We start from the raw sequence: 14,692 nt of genomic DNA, 5'->3' as shown, positions 1-14,692 counted from the left end.
CATTCGAGGGGTGGCTTTAATTCTGAAGCAGCCACAGGAAACATAATGTACTGAAAGCGGTTGGTGCTAACCCAGATCGTTCCTCCAAAATGTGACCACTAAACAAGACAACGGTCATTTTTTTCATTTTTTTTCATCTATGTATCAGTTTTAAAGCTGTTAGCTGTTCGTTTAGCTGTTCGGCACATCTCCAACTCCTCGGCAGAGAAACAAACTTTAACAAACTGTGTCCTGCTGTTCTCTTCATTAAAACAACATGTTTGTTTGGCTGCACTGTTAACAAATACACAACACCAGTTGCTCTTCTCAGTACAGAGTCTTTGCTTTGCTGTTAAACCACACGTTTTATATGACAATTAGCTGTGAGAAGGTCACACAGCGAACATATTTCCCTCCTTATATCGTTTCATCTGAATCATTATTCTGAAACAATCCAGCATTTCACGTCAGAAAATTTTTTTATTTAATTTCCTTTTTTCTTTTTTTCAACTTGTGACCCCTCACATTTATCTTGTGACCCCTTCAGGAGCCCCACCGTGCCCCCTCATGCTGGAAACCACTAGTTTCAGTTAAGTTTGGATGCGAGTTGCCGCTGTAGCCTCTGCACCGTGTGTCATGTGGGGACATTTGATTGTGCTTGTGTTTTGACCCACTTTACCCCCCCAACAACCCTAACTGTTGCGTGTCTTTAGCCTCGGTCCCCTTTGGATCCGACCTTGCTTGTGATGTACTTACACACAGTGGCTGAGCATGCTGGGATATGTGCTGGTGTCCTGTTTTATGATTGGGTCACAGCCCTGATCTCATGTTTAGCGATTGGATCAGTGTTGATATCCCGTCCCTGCTGAAAACATCTCTCTTTAAGCCCTCGGCCTCGTGTGAGGCTGTGGTCTGTCGCTGCCCTGTGACACAGTGGAAACACTGGGACCCTTTTACATGAGGAGGGTGGGTGGCTCTGCACAATGGGTGCCATCGAGTGTTTGTCAGTCCAGTAGTAAAGCATCCGGCTCTGTAGTTTGCTCCAAAGGAGGAGGTTGAAATATGAAAAATATGAAAGAAATGTCTTCTGCATCATAAATTCCCATGTGTTTTTTGTATTTCCACACTGCTTTCACATCAGTCACTGAGTTCGTGAAAGCATCAAATGTCAGCAGATATCATTTGCAGACAGACCTGCATGTAGTCACTCAATTTTAACACAGAAACCAGAGCAAATGACTTGTTCCTGAAGAAGAAAATTCCAGTGACAAAGTGCAGAAAAATGCTGCAAATCCTGCACAGAAGCAGAAAGTTCAGAGGGAACGGGACTTCAGATGATTATCTCTGGCTTATATTTTCTCTGTATTACATTAAACATGTCACATGTTCACTCCAGTTCATGTGTTTAGCTTTTTTATCATGTTTTTATTAGGTATTCCAGTTAGTAGCACAATGGTGACTAAGTGGGAAGTGTTAAAAAGATTTGTTTTAGCATTCAAATCAGACTTTGGATAGAAGGGCTGCCGAATTACGCGGTGCCAAATTACGCACAGCAACCAACAACCTTCGTCTTGTCTTTAACTTCTCCTTCACGAGCTTCCAGCGCATAAACCAGTGAGCTGTGTGAGTGTGAGCTGCTGCTGCTGGTGAGGCAGCGCCGCTTTTTCTATCTTGACTGAACTACTAACCAAGTCTTAGAGAGATCAAAATTCAATCCCGTTCTGAGAAAAAAAGAGAAATGACGTTATTTGAATATGTGCCCAAAATCCTTAATGAATAACTTAGGACGAGTAGGAGGCAAATGCTGCCCCAGCTGTTTCCTGTTGAAAATGTCTGTGTAATGTAGATAAATGTGAGGGATTTTCTCTCTAAATCCGTCTCCTGTTCGCTAAATCTCACTTCTCCAAAACGAGCCTGCGCAATGGAACAAAGTCGGAATATTGAGATGTGACATTGCCCGCATCTCATCCTCTTTCTCCCCGTTTTTAATGACTTCAAACAAGTTCATTTTCGCCGGGCTTTGTCTTGCGGAGACCCGTGGGGATGTCTAGCGCTCTTTCCTTTCAGTGGCATTTATGTGATGTCTTCAAGGTAACTTACCTGATTTCCTTTGACACTATAGATTATCACCTTCACTTGCTCACTATTTGCACAGAGCATCCTTACCTAGTTTAAGCTGAGACAATAAAAGGGAATTGTCATCGCTTATTTGTATCTTACTGCTTTTAGATGCATGATAGATGTGGATTTATTCTGATTTGTATGCTTTTTATTCTGTTTATGAGCAACTGTCCTGCATGTCTTGGTGATTTTTATTTCAACAGATAACAAACGATTGTCCCACTTCTGCTTTAATTGACTTTTTTTTCTTGACATGAATCGTGCATGAGTTTCACGGCTCGGATGAATGGGGGTTTCATCCTCAGCGCTTCTGTGCGCTCTGCGCTCTTTTTCAGCAGAAAGTCCTAATGCAGCTCTGCAACTTTCAAAGTAATTACTGCTGAGTCTGCATTATTAAGTGCTAAATATCTAACCTGAGGCTGCGGAGTTAAGAGAGAGGAGCGCTTAACATGGGACCGTGCGGTTGGGGTTTGTGATGTAGATGGATAGTGTCCTGTGTTTATTCTTTTTATTATGTATATTTGGCCCACTCAGCTTCCTCGGCTGGGTTTGGCGGGAGAGCCGTTTTCCATCTCACAGTTTGGATCGGAAAGATCCCTGGCGCTTTTTGCATCTCTTATTCTGCTTTTTGAATTTCGAAGCACTTTTAGTTTTGTGCGCAATAATGCGCTGACAGCTGTTTTCTTGGCACAGGGGAAATGCCGAAGCCTCATTAAGAAGTGGTTATTAATGACCGACTTTTGAGTTTCATTGATTAATATGGTTTGCTATTAACTTATGAGGACATACACGGGGGGGCTGAGTAGCCAGATGATAAGGAGAAACGTGTGTTTTCAATTTGGACGCGCTCTGCTGCGCACAGGCGCTCCGGAGCATCAGAGCTGGTCAGCCTCCTGTTTGACTGTTTGACTCTGGCACCAAGTGGAAGTTCTGATTTAATACATTTTCCTCCACATCTCCAAAACCCTGTAAAGTTACCATCTGCGGCCACGGCCACTTTTATTTCTTATTTTATTTCTCTTTTTTTAGCAGAGGGAAAGCCTGGAAGTTTGGGGAAACAAGCCTTAAGCTCACTGGATTCAGTCTTATGTGGGAAAATGTTTAGTGTTGCCACCACTGATGTGCCATTGAGCAAGCCAGGAGCCACCAACTGTCACGGCGTGTTGCTCAGTGTCCAGCAGTGTAATATGAGAGCAATGACTTTGAAAGTATGACTTTCTTTGCTTAAATGAGAATGTCTCTCTGGTGATGCTCCGTCTTTAAACAGCAGTGAACATGTTAAAGCTCTCTCTCTCCCTCTCTCTCTCTCCCTGTGCTGCAGAGTGCGATGTGCTGTATCTCCTGTAGCCACACCCTCTCACTACTGCTGTGCGTCCTCACCCTGACTCCGACGGCAACAGGGGCGGGACCAGAGACCCTGTGCGGGGCGGAGCTGGTCGACACGCTGCAGTTTGTGTGTGGAGAGAGAGGCTTTTATTTCAGTAAGTGCACCTTTTTATTTATTCATAAAGGTTGGCTGTATCTGTCCCAGAGCTCTCCACCTCCAGCGAGCTCATAAATAAAAAAGCAGCCAGTTTGACATCTTGTCTTGACTTTCCCTGCATTAATGTTCCCTTTCTTCCTTCATTCATTCGTCTTCCACCGTTACATCTTCTCTTCAAGTTCACAGTCACCCCTGCACATTTGTTTTAGTGCTCGACTCTCATTGATGGACAGGAGCCCAGATTTTGAACAAGCAAACCTAAATGAAATATGGAATAATAGAGATAAGTAACTATACTGTTGGTGGCAAATGCCAGTTTTGCCCCACGGGCAAAGGGCTTTAAGTGGAATTTGGCTGACTATCTCTAAGAAAGAGGAGGGGCAGAAACTAAATGTTGCAGTGAAGTTTTTTCTTTTTTCCACCAGAGAAGGGAAAGCGACCCAAAGAAAACCCTCCACCAACAATCCAGGATTTAAATCTCAGATTTTTCCATTAAGGGTACAACCCAGCCCAGAACAGCACAGGATATATGGAGCTACCGAGGTTAGGTGCAATGTTCCACCGGCAGCCAGTGTTTCTCAGGACATGTATCCTGATCTTTCTGTCAGAGACGAGCAGTGTGACTGTACATTAGCAGTATAACTGGCTCAAACACTACAGAGCTGCAGTTTATAACCTCATTACTCACATTTCTTTGGCTGACATCCATCAATTAAGCCAATTTGCACCAAATATCCTGGAGGGGCTTCGTATCTCCCCAAAAGTTTTTTATTTATTTTTTAAATTCTTTTATAATAATTGATTGTGCCTCTGACTTCTGTGCAGTTTTGACATAACAATCCATTATTAATGGTTTGGTTCAGTCCCAAAGTTATGAAAGATTTTCCACATGTGGTAGACTTTGTCAGCTGCCAATTTCAAAAAGAAAAGAAGAAGAAGATATAAGATTTCTGTGGGAAATCAGCAGCATCTATAGTGCATTCGCAGTTGTTCTCTTTTCCAGTAATTGATTGCTTTCGCCTTAACCTGAACCTAGAGCGGTTTGCAGATACACCTTCTCGAGAGAACTTGGTGACGGATGGAAGATTAGGGGCCTGGAGGGGGCCAGTCTTTAAATCCCAGCCTCAGTACAGCAGGGGAATAATGAAGTAGTGACCAGTGTATAGTGAGGCAAATCTAAAGCCATTAAAAGCCCAAAATAGATGTGTACATTTTATTGGTAAGATATTAAACTAGTCTACAGCCATGCTGGCAGCTCTGTGCAACTCCACTGTTTTGTACACAGCAGTGTTTTGAGCTAAATGCTAACGATGGCGCTATAGGAAAATTTAAGGGATCACCAAAGTTATTACAATTCAATAGTTGTTGAGATATTTCAATCAGGACCAAAGTGGTCGACTGACCGACCAACCAGCTTTGCCATCCTTGCAGCCAACGTCGCTAGCGTGGCTGAAAACTGAACAATAGACCATAATCTACTGGTCGTGATTGGCTTCTCAGTCTAATCCTCTCATGAACTGCCTGTTCACTGCACTCCGTGATCACCTTCCTTGGTGTTTCTAACAGAAACAAATAGCCCCTGCAAAGATTTCGAGGAATTGGTACTACCCTCCCATTGGTACCTGGTCATGGTACCAATAAAGGCATCCTTTTACAAGAGAGCTGAAGAGGTCCCCCGATACTGTGCACTTTTTTTGGGGGGTATAATATGGATGTGATTCCTGTGGATACTGGGCTGGACTGGGCATACGTGCTCCCATCATGCCAATGCACAGCCCAGTATGGCTAAGAATTACGTTCATATTGAATGATTTGTGTCCAATGTCGACTGTTAGTACCAATGAAGAAAGTAGTGTTTCCTATACAGAAAGTAGGGGGACTATGAATGGGTGTTTCCACTGAGTCTAACCCTCAACCGTAGCCCTGACACTTAGCCCTAACCTTAATCAAGTGTTTCAGTTGCCTAACCTTAACCTTACCCTACATTATTGTTGCTGCCATTCACTGACATTGTAGAAATACTTTAAAACGGTGGCATATAACCTTCCAAAATGTCATTGAACGTAATCCGAAGTTTTTTGCAGAATCATCCAATATCAGCGTTCTGTCTGGCAGTAGTGTCACCATGCACCTTGCTGCTGCCACATTCCTCCACCCCTGCATGCGGCTTTTCCAGGACCAGTCAACATTATTCTCTGCATCGGGCCCTGCATCGGCGTTTGCCAGAGAGTTGTTGGAGAGCCACCAAGCTGCTGCCAAGCTGCTGCAAAGCTGCGAGTCTTGTTCGTCCAGATGCTGCTGGCAACACTCACATGCTGTGAAGTGGTCATGACAGGCTGCTCGATTGCCAGTTTTCTGCCAGTTAAGACTTTTTGGTCTTTGGATTCCCTCTGCTGCAGCACTTCTCTTGTATAAATGATCATGTTCTCTTCATTTAGGCTGAGAGGCAGTGGAAGATCATGGACTACATGGTCAAAGACAGCTTTTTAGTTAATCATGCATCACATTTGGCTACCGATAGCAAGGTTTTACTACAGTTTTGTAAATGTTTCTCACAGGCTATAGAAGCATAGCACCACTGTCCATATTCATCTCATGAGAAAGTGTTGAATGGAGGCCAATGTAACTCATGAATCCTCATGCAGAATACACTTCTTAAGCAGGAACAGACTTTTTTGTGGTACTGCGTATGTATTTGTCTTTCCCGCATTGCCTTACACTGTGCAGTCACTGAACTGCACAGCGTCCATCTATCAATGCCACATTTTCCTGTGTTGAAAATGAGGTGTATTTCACGAACACTCCATCCTTTTTCTGAAAAGACGATGAGGTTTGAGCAGCAGGGTGCTGTGCCTCGGAAAATATGCTGCTCCCTGTCTTCCCCTGTTTCTCTCGCTCTCTCATATTCTCGCTGTCATTCCTTTTCCTTCTCCTCTCTCTCGGTCGCCAAATGTACCAGTGGCTGTTTGCGTAAAAATATCTGGAGAATCCATTTGGGTTCTGTCGTCTATAGGACCCGGCAGCGTAACAGCTTGGCCAAAGGAGGCGTGCTCCTTTCCCTGAACTCTTCCCCTCCAGTCTGGCCGTGTTGAACTTGGCAGCCGCCTGATTGATAATGTGTCCAGAGACAGTGTTGCAACGACAGTGGGTTTTCTGTGCTGAGAGTGCTTTTGCCAATCCACCTTACGCATGTCACCAGTAAAGTAGCACACTTGCATTTTAAGACTACAAATTTCCAACCCTGACAGAAATGCTAAATACTAGTTGGTGGAAATTCTTCTTTTTTTTTTTTTTAGGTAATGAAACAAACTGTGGTCTATGAAACAGAAAAAAAATCCACAACCGTAGTCAGTTTTTCCAATTATTAGCCTGACCTAGAAATCCTCAGTTGTCTTTGTAATGCTTTAGCAGGCAGGACCGTGGGGTGATTTTACTGCGATGTTCATTCCATGAATCAGATCTGTTATGGGAGTTTTTTGGCTAAAGTGTAAGTGCTAAGTGGCTCCCTGTCCTAAGTCACTTCATATTTTATCAGTTCATGCTAAAATATTCACACTTATTCTAGAGTGAGTGTGAGATATATAATCTTACTGCTGATTTCAGCTAAATGAATGATGCGCAAACTCTCTTGAATTACGACGAAGATGGAATAATCCATCAGTTTTGGCTAAGAGCTAATTGTTGGTACATGAAGTTCTAATAAAAAAAGAGCAGCCAAATATGAAACGTTGTAATGTTTTTTAGGTGTTTTGGCATGTGAAGTGAAGGTGGAAAGGAGAGGGGAAATTGCTTTTAGCAGCCATTGATGAGACTTCCTCTTCGGTGTTTGTCCCTGTCAATTTTATTCAAAGCTACCGAAGCTGGAGAGAGAGGTAGAATGTGCAAACAGCACGTCACATGCATGCACGCACACATGCACGCACTCAAACACAGACATAGCTCGGCCTTGTCCCTCAGCAGCAGGGGATTATGTGGATTACAGGATGATCAGGACACCCCCCCTCCCCTCCCCTCCCTAGTTTTACACTGGACCTGAACACAGCGGAAGGCACTAAGATCTGAAGAAAGACCTCCTGTGTCCTCTCCATCACTGAGAAAGGTGTCGTTTTCCCATTAAGACCTGAACTAAAAAATCTCTGACCCTTCTGTGAATTGGTGCTCAGCGGAACAAAGAGGCATCTCATGAAAAGGACAGGCAGGCGTCCTCCAGATTTAGATCTGTACATTAGGAGAAGGTGAGACACAAGGGATTTGAGGACACTCTGGGACTAAACAGTACTTTACCTTTGAAACCCTTCATCAGTTTAATCCAGTCACATAATGTAGGACCTCTACAAAGAGGATATATCTTGTTGCAGGAGTGCAGAGATCACAAAGACTCATAGATGATATCCTTGATTTCTTCTTCACCTTAGGTAGTCTCATAAATGGTCTTTCATTTCGCATTCAAGCTATTGATCACTTAGACTCACAAACATTTCAGCAAAAATAGATACAGTGGCAGGAACAACCCTGTCTAACCCTGATAGATATCTTGTGATAGATAGATGGACCCTCAGTTTTACCTTCATCAGGTAAACTTCTGGACAGAAAAGCTGTTAATAAAGTGAATACATGTGACCAAGAAGTGTACCCTTAATAAATCCAGTTTGATCTATATTGCTAATGCTGTGAACAGCACTTAATTCTAGGGGCAGTGCATTTGGATAAGATTCGAGTGTCACGGTACAGTAATGCGAGGAACACGTCACTCATGCCGTAAACTCTTTGTGGTACCAGTGATAAAGAGATAGTTTCCAGTACTTTAGCAGCTCTTATAGTCCCTGCCCAGCCGTAAACTGCCTGACACTTTGCAGGAAGAGCAGTGCACAGGCTCCAAGAATCCACTGGTTTTTATTGACCATGACCAAGCTGTAAAACTTAGATGCTTTCTGTGCCACTCTGGAATGGGGGAATCCAGCCATCTCTCCCCAGTGCCAATCCTTAAGAGGAATTAACACTATGTGTGCTGAGGCAGTCAAACACCCAAACCTAAGACGTTAGATGGCATTAGATGAAACGCTTCATCTGAACTAAACTCGACAGGTGGGAGGCAGTTGGTTCTACTGCATAAAACTACTCGTATCAGGTAAACTATCAAACACGTGACAGGTGGTTCTGAAAAGTTTGCAGCCTGCTCATTCGTGGAGGACGGCGGCCGCACTCAGTTTTGGATTCACGGCAGATACAATTTATTCCACAAGGCAACTGAGAGTTACGGAAAAAAAGAAAATATGCCAGAACATATCAAAACATCCATAGAAACGTCTCAAACCACTTCTGCGGCATAAGGCCGTGTTCAGACACCACTGTGTGAAAAAAACACAGCCCTCTCATTCATTTCAATGAGACCTCTGTGAGAGCTCTGGCAAGAAAAATGCAAGATCGCCCAGCAAAAAGATTTTGCTTGGCTCAACTTTTGCCACAAAACAATATGACATCATCCGGCAAGGTGCTGCGTTGGTCAGTCAAATACATGGACATTCTTGGTAGATTCATTTGTAATGTGAATGGGGTAACTCTACCTGGCAATTGTCGAGGACAGAATGATTTTCCAAAGTTGTAAAATCCTTTCTCATGGGATTGAAAAGCTCTGAGCAGTGTTTTGGTGTCTGATAAGCCTTCATACTCATAGATGCTTTACTCCAACAAGCATTCCTGGAGTGTATTTCATCATCTCACCAGTATCCGAAGCAACACGCCCCTACAACGGTCCTTGAGTACTCTATTGTTTATTCCATGTCTCGAGCCTCAAGTGACATCAGTTCTCACCCAGTAATCTGTGAGTTCACTATCTTCTAAATAATCACCACATATCTCTGAATACGCTACTTCGGGTGGAGCTTCGTAACTTTGAACAGAAGTAGTGAACTATGATGCGGAGAAAGTGTTTGAAACACATTGAACATGCAGATAAAGAGGGGAGAAGTGGATTATGCTGCAGGAGAGCTTTGAGAAGTTTCTATTGATGTTTTGACACGTTTACATTCTCTGCAAAGAAGCAAGCCATGAAACCGTCCGAACTACCTTTTAATCCAAGTGGTGAGTGTTTGATACTCAAAAGATAGATTTTCGGTGGAGTATTCCTGTAAATTAACTTTTTCAATTTGGGCCACTAAACGTGCGGAAAGAAAATATGTGTATATTTACCATTTTTTCAGCCTCGAACGTAATAAATCATCGATATAAGTGTGTTTATAACACAACTGCGCTCTACCTCTTCATGATGGCTGAAACGCTGACACACACTTTCTGATCTGAACTTCAACATGCGTGACCCCTGCGTCCTCCATCCAGAGTCGATTTCAAACAGCAGAGGGCCGTAAGGCGGGAAGCACTGGCAGAAGAGGTTGTTTACCCTTATTTGTTTAACAACAGTCACAAAAAACAACTCTTTGTTTATGAGGGATTACAGCAGTTATCCATGGAACTGAAGCATTTAAAACCTTGCAAAGCTTTTAGACCTGATTATTATATGCGTGTTTTTCCCCAACCTGCCCAAGTTGATTATCCTACATGTTATAACCGGTGCCAGCTGATTTTTCTCTCCCTTCCAGCTGTTTGTGCAGCAGGGTTGCAAGCTATTTTCAGAATAATAGCGGATGTTAATTTGTAAGGCTTTATTGGGAGGGATTGAAAAACAGACCAGGCAACGAGGCACGGCCCCTCTTTTGGCTTTCAGCAGCCATTATATAATCGCCAGCCAGGGCTCAACGTCATATTTCTCTCTTTCTTGACATCAGGTGTTAATATAGCAGCCAAGGCTGGTCCCACTGATACACACCGCAGGGGAGAAAGAGCAGATGTTGTTTGTTCAGATGACTGAAAGGACTGAAAAGAAAGAATTACAAAAACACGGTGGAATACCTGGCTATAAAAGGTGTAACTGCCAATAAATTAGCGTTAGAACTGAATAAAAATGCAAATCTAAAAAGCTGAATTAAGTTTTTTTTTTTATCATCTACATATTTCATTTAACGCATCCACTTTGGCAGGTTGAGATCTGGGTAAATCCGGTTCTTCTGTTCCCTAAATAATGCAGGTGCACAGTGTATTTTTAGCATCATTCTACCTGATGTGCAACATGAAAGCCTCCCTATCGCCCCCCCGCCTCCCCCTTTTCCTGCCTCCCATTCACACCTCCATTATCTTCCACTCTGCTTTGTGTCTGGGGGTCCAGGGAGAAAGATGCTTCTGTTTCTGAATGAAAGCCGCTCTCTGTCCAAAACAACATTGTCAGGACAAGGCAGACAGAGAGCAGAAGTTAATGCACTTTGTCAGCACTGGCAGGCTTCTCAGCCAAGAGCTATTAACTCTGAGAGGGAAAGGCATTTCCTCCTTGTAAATGCCATATTAAATTATTATTATTTTATTTGGTAACAGGGAAAAGCCCATCAGGGCTATATTGCTCAAGATGAGCAGGGAATTGTAAATGGAGAGTTTTTCTAAAGGCCACCAAAAGAGGGTGGGTTTTGGGGGTTGAAAAAGGAAGTGAGTATTGGCGTCATGTTAACGCGATGTGGTCACTGAGTCCCAAAGCGCGTGTCACACCTTTAGATAATGTTTTACCCATTTTTTAAGCGATATGTTATAGACTACAGCACAGTTTCCACCTCACCTTGACTGGCCTTGAACTTACGGCCGTTTCTTGGCGGTGCGTCAGGCCACCGTCTTCAGCATCCTTGTTCTACCAGAGAGACTCCAGGGTGCTCCGGCCTCTGCCAAATGAAAATGTGAATGAACAGTGGGGCATAGCCAACGGGGGTGCGGTCTCAAAGCCTGCCTGGCTGTTTCTGCAGGTTGATCAGGCCCGGAGGGCTTGTGGTTTGGCCTCGCTGGACGGGCCTCTGTGTAAAAGATACCTGGGCCAAAATGGCTGACCGTGATATTCTCAACGTTTGGGTGACTGCGGCCCCCTTTTTACAGGGAAGCAGCTGCCAAAAAGGGTCCATAGTGTGCAATGTGATACGCTGTAAATTTTACACGGAAGAAATCCATGTGATTAAGGCTGTTCATATATCAGAGGAATCGGACCCATGACCTCGCCAATATCACTGCTTTATTACAAGCATAGCGTATGCCCACGAGCCACAATTAGTTTGATTAATTCTGCTAACATACATAAATCATTAGAGAGGAAGAAATTCTGATTTATAAAAGTTATAATTGTGTGTTCGCTAATGTCCATCCTCCTTAGTTAAAATAATAAAGTAAAGTAAAATAACGTAGTATGAAATGCCGCTGGCCCTGGACGTAACGCTGGGTTTCTACTTTAAGTGCTAAGCTAGTTAGCCGGACATGCTAACGTTTGCAGCATACGGAGATGCAGATAAACACACTGTTTAATAAGAAACCACCATCCAAAATCTGTATAAATGTCAATTTTAAATGCAGTTTAGTTGAACAATGAAAAAGAAAATGCTGAGGGAATTTGTGACACAGAGATTCAGCTGTAATGACCAGCTACGTTGTTAACGTCTCCTGTCTCTGTTCTTCTCTAACAGGTAAACCAACAGGCTATGGCCCCAATGCGCGGCGATCACGTGGCATTGTGGACGAGTGCTGCTTCCAAAGCTGTGAGCTGCGGCGCCTGGAGATGTACTGTGCACCTGCCAAGACTAGCAAGGCTGCTCGCTCTGTGCGGGCACAGCGCCACACAGACATGCCGAGAGCACCTAAGGTTAGTACCGCAGGGCACAAAGTGGACAAGGGCACAGAGCGTAGGACAGCACAGCAGCCAGACAAGACAAAAAACAAGAAGGTGAGCACAGCACCGAACAGATACACTCCAAAATAAAAAGGTTTACTCATCAGGAAATGTGGAACAAGAGAATAGGGTTGATGTTTTGGTAGCTTCTGTCAGAGCATGCGCACGTAATATCCTGAGAAGTTGTTCGGCATTTTGGGAAATACACTTGAGATGATCGACACCACTCTCATATCTGTTCGTTCAGTGCGAAATTACAGCAAGCAGATGGTTAGCTTAGCTTAGCATAAAGACTAGAAACAGTTTTCAGTCTCTATGCTAAGCTGAGATATCCGGGTGACGGCTGTAGTTACATATTCAGTGTAAAGACGAGGGTGGTCTCAAACTTCTCATCTCATTAAGCGCATTTTGGAAATTGTCGTACTGTTATTTCAAGTCAGTAGGTTCAAGTTTGCTAGCAGTTTACTGTATAGCAAGATAAACGAATCCATCCAACTTAAGTGGCTTCATTTTCCTCCCACAGAGACCTTTATCTGGACATAGTCATTCATCCTTCAAGGTATGAACGTCAGTGGATACTTTACTTCCCATGTTATTGTTAGTTTTTATGATGTCATTTAAACCTCTATAAACCGCACAAATCTCCACTCTGACATTCTCAAGAGTTTCAAAAGCAGGGACAACCTTTATTTTGAAACGAGAGGGATTTCGTTTAACCAATCTTAGTTCTGAAATCTTAATCTCTTGGCCAAAGAAAGAACGCCTGAGGTCTAAATGCAGACTCTGTTTCATCCTCGAGTTGCCAACCTTCAGGAGAGTGTGATCCTTTTAAGATTTGACCGTGTGCTTTTTACCCTTCTCTCAAAAAAGAAACCATTAGCAAGAGAAGGGACTAAGTGGTTTTTGTGGTAGACCCAGTGGCACTCCTGCTCCCCAGGCAGAATCTCCACTCTGCTACTGTACATTATGTGCTGAAATTCTGGCATCTCACCATAACAGACTGACACATGTGAGGTCCGAATCTGAAGCGCACGTATCACGTTTAGTGTATCTTCGTGTGCAGTGGTTTCCACATCACTCGTCTGTTCTTTCATTCCCGGATTGTGGTGCGCTGTAAACTGTGGCATTGCTGTGTGAATCCTCCTCTTGTTTCTCTCTTTAAGTCAAACCTGAAATTTGAATTCTCCTCACTTTTTGTGTCAGGAAATATAAACTATAATGATATCGCAGCTATTTTTCATAAGAAGATGAAGCATTCTTGGACAGCTTCAAGTCTGTGGGTGGGCGGTTTGCTCGGGAGCCAGCGTTGCTAGGAGACACGCAGTTAACTTCCGTAGCACGTCAGTAGCGTAGCCTTTCATACAAGATGTGTTTTCAACTTTTTCTACAAGCCCGCATAGCTTTGGTTATGAACCGTTAGCGATTTAAGATATCCCTTTACAACATTTAACAATTAGGAGAACCCATCATAATGTGAAGTTTGTATTCAACTCATAAAGAGGGAGCTAGCAAGCTGGGCTAACTAGCTTCCACCTAGCTTGTTAACTTTCCCACGAGACATTACTTATCTATCATGTTATTTCAACATCTAACTACCCTCTGAGCCTTGTAGCCTACAAACGCTGATTGTTGTTTATGTCCCATTACATTACATTACATTCATTTGACAGATGCTTTTTGATTTAATTGACAGATGCTTTTTTTTCCTTTACAACATTCAACACGTTAGCATTGACTGAAATTTCTTGGCAAACATGAATTTTAATTTCAGTTTGACAAAATTTCATTGTCAGCATCCAAAGAACAGCTGTGGGTTTTTTTGTCTGTCTTATTGTTAACTTTCTCCTGTATCTTCTGTATCTCTGCTATACGTCTAAATTGTGTTTCTCATTTGTTGCAGGAAGTGCATCAGAAAAACTCAAGTCGAGGCAACACGGGGGGCAGAAATTACAGAATGTAGGGAAGGAGCGAATGGACAAATGCCCAGCGACTTGGGAAGAGAGAAGGGAGTGGCCTTACCTGGTACCCCTGTGGAATGGTTCACTGTAAAACAAAACAAAAAGGAGGCTAACAATGGTCCGTAAAGCTCTTCAAAATGATTGAAACCTGAGAGCTAAGTGGTGTTTAAGGGTTTGATGAGGGATCTTGTGATTATTTTATACACTGCACCATTCCATATCGGGAGGAATTCTTTGTTAATGCAATGTAACAGACTAGTTTAGCTGCTGAGACACGAACAAGAGCTTATTATACCTCCAAGTGGGAGCTGCAGCATCCCCTGGCTCCAGGAAAGGTGGGAATGGATCTGGGCTTCAGCCAATCAGTGAAGGGCAGGCTGTGTTTTGAGAATGAGTGGTCCATCC

General features: G+C 43.2%; 1 protein-coding gene across 1 annotated transcript; it reads left to right on the top strand.

Moving 5' to 3' along the window:
- The first annotated feature begins 2,022 nt into the window (after nucleotides 1-2,022).
- igf1 (insulin-like growth factor 1) lies at nucleotides 2,023-14,289 on the top strand. The gene is made up of 4 exons (XM_070929053.1): nucleotides 2,023-2,070; nucleotides 3,422-3,581; nucleotides 12,127-12,302; nucleotides 14,230-14,289. Exons 1-4 carry the CDS (start codon nucleotides 2,023-2,025, stop codon nucleotides 14,287-14,289), a joined length of 444 nt encoding a protein of 147 aa, XP_070785154.1.
- Nucleotides 14,290-14,692: the final 403 nt, after the last annotated feature.

The sequence above is a fragment of the Enoplosus armatus genome, chromosome 22 (assembly GCF_043641665.1).
Source record: "Enoplosus armatus isolate fEnoArm2 chromosome 22, fEnoArm2.hap1, whole genome shotgun sequence".
NCBI classification, from domain to species: domain Eukaryota; kingdom Metazoa; phylum Chordata; class Actinopteri; order Centrarchiformes; family Enoplosidae; genus Enoplosus; species Enoplosus armatus.
This window is presented reverse-complemented; position numbering and strand designations above follow the sequence as displayed.

Coding starts and splice junctions, on each gene's coding strand:
- igf1 (XM_070929053.1), top strand. CDS start 2,023: ATGTCTAGCGCTCTTTCCTTTCAGTGGCATTTATGTGATGTCTTCAAG. Junction 3,582..12,126: donor AGAGAGAGGCTTTTATTTCA/GTAAGTGCACCT, acceptor CTTCTCTAACAG/GTAAACCAACAGGCTATGGC. Junction 12,303..14,229: donor ACATGCCGAGAGCACCTAAG/GTTAGTACCGCA, acceptor CATTTGTTGCAG/GAAGTGCATCAGAAAAACTC.